Here is a 10,544-nt window from a genome sequence, read left to right as displayed (position 1 = left end):
ATGCTGAAAACACACACACAAAAACACACACACACACACACACACACACACACACATATATATATATATATATATATATATATATATATATATATATATATATATATATATATATATATATATATATATAATAATCCACGAATTAAGATGAGTTCTTTCCTTGCAGATAAAACCTAATTTTTGCTGCTTTTAAAAGTCACATTTGGAGGCTCGGTCATGTGATTAATAGCAATGATTAAAGCCCATTAGGCCCGCGCAACACTGCCTTATATCTGCAGACAGGAGCGAGCGCTCTCATCCGAATCCCCTTTTTAAAAAAACAACAAAAAAAAACACACACATTTGCCTTTTTTTGTCCATTCTTGTGTGTGTATGTGTGTGTGTGTGTGTGTGTGTGTGTGTGTGTAATGATTCATCTTATGGTCCGAGGCAAGGGTTAAATTGGGATGTGGGAATAGGACTGATCCCCCCACCACCCCACCCCCCGTCCTCTTCTCCCAGATTGCTGCTTTTTGAGCCTTTTCTGTGACACCCCTCCTCCTCCTCCTCCTCCTCCTCCTCTCCCACCTCCCAGGCTGGAAGCTCTTGATAACGCAGTAATTCCCCGTATCTGTCAGCGTCCAGCCGCCTCGTGCCTGCCTGCCTGCCTGCCTGCCTGCACGCGCACTTTAACCGGCATCTTTTCACTCAATTAGATCCGCTCGGCGGCCCGACAAAAACACCTAATCCTGCTGCCTCAGCACAGCTAAATGTTTCATTTGATTTCAGTCTGATTGGTTGTTTTTTTCTTAAATGATTCCAGGTTATGATGCCTGGTGTGGAGTGGCTCATGGCTGCACGAGGAAACTGGGAATGAAGATATGTGGTGAGTTGACTCCTTTTGTTGTTGTTTTTTTTTTTTTTTTTTTTACAAAGCAATGTGTTCAGTTGTGTGTGTGTGTGTGTGTGTGCGTGTGTGTATGCGTGATTTTAACCCCCCTCATTTATAAAATCATAACATCAAATAGATGCAGTGAAGAGAACACTGACAGTGCATGTTAGAATAAAAGACAATTTTTTTATTGTCCATATTTATAGAGTGATTACAGACATTAAACAGCATGCTTATATCTGTGATAGTGTTGATAAAAATGCAACCATGATCTGATGCTAATCTGGCCACTTTTATTTTTATAAATGGTTGTAAAACATTTTTACACACAAATAAAACTTGTGCTGCTTTATATCCTGAATGTAAAAATATCAAAATATTACTGGGATTTAAACCTGTGCAGCACTAATAAAATCCTCTTTTACTATTATTATTATTTTTTTACAATAATTTATTTTAAACTGTCTATTTGAATATGCATATCTGCAGGTGTCCATCAGAGGTGCCCCAGCACCCTCCGCACCCCTAGTTCCCTCAACCTCGATTCTTCTATTATTAAAGGCCAATAATCTTCTTCGATTATTGGCCTTTAATATTTTATTTGTGCCTTGGTGCACAATTTAGAAATAATACAAGAAGGGTAATATATTATTGATCTTTATGTAGTTGATTTAATTACCAAATTAAATCGACCATGTTGCTCTAGGATTTATGGACAAGATGCATTATATATATATATATATATATATATATATATATATATATATATATATATATAAAATTTCCTGTATGGGAGAGTAAATAAAAGAGTAAATGATGCGGGGGGTGTATTTTTCCAGTCAGTTCCAGCTTCAGGCTCATCCTGACGCACTGAGGACGGAGCTGACGGGTGGCACGCGCCAGTGCGCAACACAGTTTTCTGCTTCCTCATTAAGGGTCATTTGATTACATTGGAGTGTTAAGCTGCTAAACACGGGGAAAGAAAACCCAACTAAATATCACGTTTTTCCTGTGAGTTTTCCGCGGCCTTCGGTCTGAAGTGCGCCTTTCTGCTCAGAGCTCTAACCTGAGCTCTTTTAAAGTATTAATATTAATGATGATAATGCTGCCGTATATGAGTTTGGTGCTGATGTCACCGCTGGTCTAACCTCCCCCCACACCACCCCCCCAGAGCCCTCAGCCTATAAATAGGAGCGGGACAGGGATGAGTTAACTGTTAGGGAGAGGACATCATCATCATCACCATCATCATGATGTTCGGGAAGCGGGATAATCTCCCTCCGGCCTCCTCTCCCTCCTGTAACCGTCCAGGGTTCCTGCAGAAGAACAACAGTCTGGAGGAGAGGAGCAGGATCGTGAGCTCCCTGAAGGAGCGCGCGGCCAAGAACCTGCTGTCCTGCGACAACAGCGGAGGAGACGCGCGCTTCCGGCGCACGGAGACCGACTTCTCCAACCTGTACGCGCGAGGTAGGACGCGGGAAAACGCTGCTGTCACTGGAGAGGAAATTCACCTCCTAGACTTGTTGCATTTGATATGACATTTGTGGAGCTAAAAGTTAATAAAAAAATACTGAAGAAGAAAAAAAAAATTGTGGATATTTTAGTTTTATGCAAAAAGAGCCCTCCTCAGGTCGAGCGAAAGTTTGGGCAAAATCTTTTTATTAATAATAATAAATTTAACTAAAATGGAGGTTTTAGAAAAGATCGATTAATTAGTCTTTATTTTGATGTTCAATTAGAACCGAAACAAAAACAAGGAAAATAGCATTTCTTAAATAAATGCATATCGCCCGCCGCCTTGTACGCTAAGTTTTTCAACAAAACTCTTTTGCAATCTGTGGAAACTTGGAATATGTGTCGGAGGTGAGTCTCAGCTACTACCGCACCAGATGTGAGCTCAGCATCTGTAAAATAGACTAATGTTGGTTAGCTGTGGCGGCCATCTTGAATCAGGCTGGCTCCAAAGGTTGATCGGTTGTAGATGTGCATCCATTGATTACTTCCTGGGAGTTTTACTAAAACCCATTCTGTGGTTTATGAGATATTTTGCTAACAGACAGACAAACACAATCAGGCAATTGCATGATTGTGAGCACAAAAGAAAATAAAAGACAAAATGAAACAACTTAAAGCTGTTTTTGTTTGTTTGTTTGTTTGTTTGTTTGTTCGTTTTGCAGATCTTTTACCTTCCAAAAATGGAGAGGAGCCCACCATGCAGTTCCTGCTGGAGGTCGTGGAAATCCTCACCAGCTACATGAAGAAGACCTTTGACAGATCCACCAAGGTCCTGGACTTCCACCACCCCCACCAGCTGCTGGAGGGCATGGAGGGCTTCAACCTGGAGCTCTCCGACCAGCCCGAGTCCCTGGAGCAGATCCTGGTGGACTGCAGGGACACCCTGAAGTATGGAGTGAGGACAGGTAGGAGGCCTGAGGACTTCTTCCTGATCCGTGTCTCCTGTTCGTCAAAACTAATTGGTTTTTTTTTCTGTCTTCGTCAACAAAAGGCCACCCGCGGTTCTTTAACCAGCTGTCCAGTGGGTTGGACATCGTGGGACTGGCAGGAGAGTGGCTCACGTCTACAGCCAACACCAACATGTGAGTGGAAAAAAATCACCTGTCTGCTCTTTTGCTTTCCAATGAAGAGGAGAAGCTGCAGGAACACTTACAGTCATGTACAGTAATCAGCATCTTTAGCTAAAGAAAGAAAAAGCCTCCCACAGACTGTCAGTCACGCACCAAAATAAAGAGTCCAAACGAGGACGTTTGTTCAGCGCCACCCCCGCAGTGTTGTCGATACGCCGGCCTGCTTCATGGTGGCCGACATGATTCAGCCCTGCAGGCAAACGAGATTGCATATTGATTAGCCCTCACAGTTCACACGGCGTCTTTGTTTCGTGTTAGTGGGTTCCTGTGACGTAACGAAGTCAGGGAGGGAAGAAAAAAAAAGGAGCCTTACTTCTTCCTGATGTGAGCAGCCATCACTGGGACTCTGCGGGAGTTTGGCCGCGGCGGTCCAAACCGTTTTAGTTACACCTTTAAATAAAACTAAACAGTCTTTCAGCCCCTGAATTTGGATACAAAAAGGCGAGTCTTCAAAAGCAAAACCAGTCTGTGGAGCTCTTTAAGGAATGCATGTCGCTCGCCATCTCTCACGCTAAAGTCAGTTGGCTGTGGTGGCCATCTTGAATAGGTTTGACTCCAAAAGCAAATCAGTTTTAGACGTACATCCAGTGATTAGTTCCTGAAAGTTTCAATAAAATCCAAGCAGTAGTTCATGAGATATTTTACTAACAGACGGAGTTGACTCCAAATAATTTTAAATAAAGATCTTGCCCAATCTTGTTAGCACTCAGAAGGTTTATTAGGGAATCAGTGACTGAGTTATGGCCATTTTCATGTTTTTTAGGTCAGCTGGCTGTGGCAGCCATCTTGAATTAGGTTGACTTCAATAGTTAATTTGTTACAGAAGTACGCCCAAAAATTACTCTCTGAGAGCTCCATTAAAATTCGTCCCGATCCCTGTTTTGTCCTGAAACTACGCAGCTATTCATCAATCAATAATCTATTAAAGGCTCACTGGCACGAAGCAGGATATGTCCGTCCGAACACCGGGCTGATACCGCAAGATTTATCGAAACACTTTCATCGTGGTTAATAATCTAAGAGAAAATTATAAAGGAACTTTCTAATGAAGTCCCTTTTAAAAAGTTGTTTGTCACAGATAATGACTTCATCGAAGATTAATCAGGTTTTTTACTCTTGCGTTACCAGTCAGTTATAATCCATAAATGATAATAAAAATGGACTTTTCTGGAAAACAAATGCACCGCGTCTTCCGTGAATCATTTTTACGACTACCAGAGCAGCTTCTCCTTCACAACAAGATTTTCTTGAAAATAAAGTTGAGGTTTTGCCGAGGTTATCGGCTCGGGGTGCTCTGCCGATCATTAACTCGCACAGACGCCAGCTGGTCCAGTCATCAGCTTTCCATCAGTTTAACAACCTGTCGCCTTTTATAAACATCACTGTGGATGGCTCCAACCTGTGGGAGGCTGCTTCCGCTCTAATTTATCTTTATTAATTAGTCCATCAACACTAATTATCCCTGCTAGAAATTGACTGACACTAATAGAGTGACAGCCACATCCAGGTCCTACATAATCCCAGCGATGGAGATGTTTGCCTGAATGAAGCAGTTAAACCAACACGGGACATCTGTGAGGACGAGTCGGACTTGTTTGTGCTGATGCTGGACATGTACGGCAAGCTGGTCGGGTATTTATTTGATATCACTCCTAGCACCGTTTTCACCCACTAGTTCACAACTACCCCACACCTGTTGCACATTTGGTCTCACTAGTTCAACAAACACTCTCACTAGTAACACTTTTTTGCTAACTAGTGGCACTTACACCCAACTAGTTGGTGCAGAACTCATACTAGTTAGCAATTTTGCTTCACTAGTACCCCAGAAGTCCCAACTACTGGGCTTTTTAACTCACTAGTGGACCACTGAACAAACTCATCGACAACTTTCCAATTAGTTAACTGTTAAGCATCAAATACATTAACATGTTAACCAGTCAACACAAATTATGTCTACTAGTTGACTAGTGACTGTCAAATGTGCACATGAGTGGACTAGTGTGACCAAAAAAAATAACTAGTTCAAAATGAACCCCTCAAAACCAAACTGAATTGCACCAGTTCTCTAGTGCCTTACTGATTAATTAGTAATGCCCAAAAGGCTCACTAGTTGGTTAGTTGAAGCTGTTTTAGCCTTACTAGTTAACCAGTGCGTCTAAATGTCAAGTAGTTGTATGACTCCCTCCAGGCAGAAAACGGACACAAGGCATTCTTCCATGGTTACTGGCATTTATTGACCATGCCGTGAGAACTTTAAACAGGTGACTAATAAACTCAACAAATTCGATAAAATAAACATTCCATTGCTATACCAAACAAAATAAAAAAAAAACGTATACCTCATTGGCCGCTTCAACCTGAAAGGGTTAACGTTTCCTTTTCACACGAGCCCCGGTACACGCCTCACCAAGCTTCTTTGCCGATTAAAACAAAAAACAAGCATGCTGCCCTCTATCGAGTGCAGCGTGTCACCAAAAATATGTTCCCAAAGGAAACAGCAACTCAAACACTGGTTCCACTCTGGCAACATTCATACAATCTTCAATAAACACAAAATACTTTCCATTACTTTAACTTATCTACCAACTTAACCATAAAATTAACCCGAAATGCACAACTGCCGCTGATGGCAGCCACAAGTTGACTAGTGCATCTAAAACCAGTTCTCTAGTGCCTTACTAAATAACTAGAAATGCCCCAAATTCTCACAAGTTGACTAATTTAAGCTTTTTTTGGCTTTACTAGTTAACTATTCTACATTGTAGGCACACAAGTCAACTAGTCAACTAGGCACACTAGTTGACATCTTGGATGTACTAGTTAAATAGTAAAGCCAGATGTAGTCACACTAGTTAACTAGTATGCAAATTTGACAGTCACTAGTTAAACAGCAGGCATAATCTGTGTTGACTAGTGAGTATTTTGAGCATTAGTCAACTAGTTCAACTATTTTTTTCTTTCTAGTTAATTTTTAATCACTAATTGTTTCATTAGATCCCATTAGTGCACATGTAACAGTCACTAGTTGTCTAGTAGACATAATTTGTGTTGACTAGTTAACATGTCAGGGTTTTTGTTAACTTGTACATTACTAGTAAACTTGTACGACACATGTTGTTGACTACTTCAGTCCAGTGTTCCACTAGTGAGCTAAAACACCCACTACTTGGGACTTTTAGGCTTTTAGTGCTGCAAAATTGCTGACTAGTAGTACTTCTGCTCCAACTAGTTGGGCAGAAGTACCACAAATTGGCTAAAACGGTGTTTATAGTAAAGAGTGTTTAACTAGTGCACCTAAATGTTGAACTAGTGTGACCAAATGTGCAACCAGTGCAGTGTAGTCGTGAACAAGTGGGGGAAAATGACTCTTGATATGAGGGATATTGAATAAATAAATAAATTCACAACGGGCTTGCCGTATCTCTGTGAGGCACAACACACTGAAATCTTCTGATTCATTTACCGGCTCTGCCTGAATGGACGGCGTTCTTCTGTAATTAGAAGAATATCGGTGTGGAAGAGATGGATGAGCCTCCGTTCTGTAAATCCAAATTGACTTCTGTGATGCAGAGCGGCTTCAGCGTGCTTGGATTATTTGCTTATATACTGTAAGAAGATAAAGCATATTTATGGCACCTGCAACAGCCTGTTTTGTGAATTCACCAGCAGGTCATTATCATCAGTTCTGCACTGTTTTAATTAAATGACGACTTTTAAAGAGAAAAAGAAAAGAAAAGCTTGCTTCTCGTTCAGTATTAGTGGCTTTCAGACAGTCGGGAAATGCTCAGAATAAACATTATTTGCATGCCAAAGTTTTAAACAAAGGTCTTGTGATCTGTTAGAGCTCAGAGTATGACTCTTAGCTACTACTACAACCAAGTTTGTGGTAAAAATTGGTAAAACTGACAGAGTTATAGTCACTGTTGTGTCTAATGTAGTTAATAAGCTCTGGCAAGGTAATAAATTGTCGATGTACATTCAGTGATTACTTTCTGAGCGTTTCATTAAAATCTGCCCAGTGGTTCATGAGATATTTTGCTAACAGACAGACAAATAGACATACATGTGCAAAGACAGGCAATTACAATTACCACATTTTGTGGTGGTGGATGATAAATTTTAGAAAGTGTATAAAGCTTGACTGAAAGCTGCATCAAGACCACAAACTCCAGAGATTATTTGCACTAATATCAGTCCATCTGAAGCTTGCTTTCACCAGAGTCTAATATATGTATTTATTTATTTTTCATTCTAGGTTTACCTATGAGATCGCCCCTGTCTTTGTGCTGATGGAGCAGCTGACGCTCAAAAAGATGAGAGAGATAGTTGGCTGGCCAAACGGAGAGGGCGACGGTATCTTTTCTCCAGGTGAAACGATGAGCTCTGAGCGAGGAGCAAACAGGATCTGAACCTCCGTGCAAACGCGTCACTCTTCTCTAAACCCTTTTTATGGAATCAGACGTGTGCTTTTCAGCAGGGGCTTTTGATTTCATGTGGCAAAATAACATGTCTAAATATCCGGATAGGATATTTCAAAGATTACAGACTCAAAAAAGCACCATTTACCGTGAAACAATTTTGATAATGAATCTAGAAAAAAAAAGGCAAAACGAAGTTAAAAGGCAGATAATAGGAGGCAGAACAATGTGTCAAAAGACAGCGAGCAAATATGACAGGAAGAGCAAACACGGCATGAAGGACGAGGCAGGGGGATGGGACAGTGAACAGGAGACGTGGGGACGGAAAATTAAAGGTGGACAGAGTAAAACAGGAAACCAGAAATAACAAAGACCTTCTAGAAGCACAGCTTCAGAAGAAGTTTCCAAGCTTTTACCTTAAAGTAGAAGCTGCGCTAAGAAAGTTCTCCTCGAAGCGGTTCAAAATGGTAGTAAAAGTTCTATAAGATCAGGGTAATGAAATAAAAATAACTCCAAATGCAGAAATGTCAAGCGTTGTACAGTCCAAGATCTAAACTTTAACATGCAGGAAACAGGCAAGGAGGTGCAGTCTCCATGGCAACCAAACAGGCAGAGGAAAAACAAAAATTTAAATCAATCAGGAACAAGCAGCACAGCAGAAATAATGAAAATTTGACCGCCAACGACAACCTCCCAAGAGGGAGCTTTAAATATATAAAAGAATGCAAAATTAGTGTTTAAAAAAATAAAATAGGACAAACTCAGTAACACTTTGGTCTGCACGTTGTGAAGAAGTATCCAGTAAATGCTTCTGTGCTGTTCCTCCTTTCCACCTGTGCTGGTGTCTGCAGGAGGAGCCATTTCCAACATGTACAGTGTGATGGTCGCCAGATACAAGTTCTTCCCCGAAGTCAAGACCAAAGGCATGGCAGCCGCTCCAAGACTGGTGCTCTTCACCTCTGAGCTCGTTAGTCCAACTCCGTCCTTATCGCTGATCATCAGACAGCATTCACATTAATCTGGACAATCCTGTTTTATGGTGTGCGAAACTGATCCGGTATGATTTGTGACTGACGATCTCCGTTTCTGCAGAGCCACTATTCAATCAAGAAAGCGAGTGCAGCTCTGGGGATCGGAACGGAGAACCTGATCCTCCTGAAAACAGACGAGAGGTTTGTCTTTAACCTGCAGCGCACGCTCAGAAGAACGCGACAACTTTAGATGACTTATGGCCTCTTTTTTTCCAGAGGGAGAGTCATTCCTGCTTATTTGGAGGCCAAAATAATTGAGGCCAAGCAAAAGGTAAAAACAAAAATAAAAAAATGTCAGCTTTCGTTTACTCTGACTTATTTATTTCCCACAGCTCGTTTCTTCCTACAGAAACACTCACAGACTCACTTTCAGGGAAGAAAATGCTCAAGGTGCTGAAGCAGCGAAAGCAAATTCTCCTCTCGCTTCACATCTGATGCTGTTGCAGTCCAAATCTTCTCTTCTGAAAGTAATTTCTGAAAAGCAAAGTGCAGATTAGAGACAAAAAGAAACACAATTTCCCCTCCAGCAATAGGTGCAGACAAAGAGGAGCTTATTCAGAGGAAAAAAAAGCTTTTCTGCCCATTGAGGGAATGAAAAGAAGATAAAACAGAACCAGAACTGAGCCCAGAATTCTTATTTCTTCTTCTTTTTGTGCTTTTGGCCTGCAGGGGTACGTTCCCATGTTTGTGAACGCCACCGCAGGCACCACCGTCTACGGAGCCTACGACCCCATCAACGACATTGCAGGCATCTGTGAGAAGTACAACATTTGGCTTCACGTGGACGTAAGAAAAAAACCTTATCTTCCGCTCGCGGATTTACATTTCTGCTCTGCGTAGAGCGATTTACGCAGCGTGCTGTGTTGTGCAGGCTGCATGGGGAGGAGGTCTGCTGATGTCCAAGAAGCACAGATACAAACTACACGGAATCGAAAGGTACGGAACAAACTGTGGGATCGTTCTGACACCCTAAAGGTTTGAATATATGACACCAGTTCCAAAAAAGTTGGGACATTGTATAAAATAACAATAAAAACGACGTCCCAACTTTGTCATAATTGGGGTTGTACTTTGAAAGTGAGCAGCTAATTCAGCAACACAAAAGCTGCAGTTTAAACATAATTGAATAAAACTAGAATTCCTTTAAGGTACGGGCATTGACCTCCGCCCTGCATACCATAGTTTTGAACAAAGGTTTTGCACGAACCGTTAGAGCTCAGAGTATGTATACAGGTGCTGGTCATAAAATTAGAATATCATGAAAAAGTAGATTGAGTTCAGTAATTCCATTTAAAAAGTGAAACTTGTATATTATATTCATACATTACATACAAACTCATATATTTCAAATGTTTATTTCATTTAATTTTGATGATTACAAATGACAACAAATGAAAATCTCAAATTCATCATATCAGAAAATTAGAATCTTGTGAAAAGGTACAAAATTGATGGCACCTGGTACCACACTCTAATCAGCTAATTAACTCAAACCACCTGCAAAGGCCTTTAAATGGTCTTTCAGTCTAGTTCTATAGGCTACACAATCATGGGGAAGACTGCTGACTTGACAGTT

At 41.0% G+C, this 10,544-nt stretch overlaps 1 protein-coding gene across 1 annotated transcript in view; it reads left to right on the top strand.

The window, feature by feature from the left end:
• LOC108240781 (glutamate decarboxylase 1) overlaps positions 1-10,544 on the top strand; it is a 17,464-nt gene that overhangs the window by 1,850 nt on the left and 5,070 nt on the right. The window contains exons 3-12 of the mRNA XM_017424524.3: positions 803-865; positions 2,183-2,338; positions 3,049-3,291; positions 3,378-3,468; positions 7,775-7,887; positions 8,789-8,904; positions 9,030-9,109; positions 9,185-9,239; positions 9,638-9,754; positions 9,840-9,904. Of these exons, the coding sequence (XP_017280013.1) occupies positions 803-865; positions 2,183-2,338; positions 3,049-3,291; positions 3,378-3,468; positions 7,775-7,887; positions 8,789-8,904; positions 9,030-9,109; positions 9,185-9,239; positions 9,638-9,754; positions 9,840-9,904 (1,099 nt within the window). The remainder of the gene's footprint in view (positions 1-802; positions 866-2,182; positions 2,339-3,048; positions 3,292-3,377; positions 3,469-7,774; positions 7,888-8,788; positions 8,905-9,029; positions 9,110-9,184; positions 9,240-9,637; positions 9,755-9,839; positions 9,905-10,544) is intronic.

This window comes from Kryptolebias marmoratus, linkage group LG6 (assembly GCF_001649575.2).
Source record: "Kryptolebias marmoratus isolate JLee-2015 linkage group LG6, ASM164957v2, whole genome shotgun sequence".
Taxonomy (NCBI): Eukaryota; Metazoa; Chordata; class Actinopteri; order Cyprinodontiformes; family Rivulidae; genus Kryptolebias; species Kryptolebias marmoratus.
The sequence above is the reverse complement of the archived record's forward strand: the minus strand, read 5'-3'. Positions and strand labels throughout refer to the sequence as shown.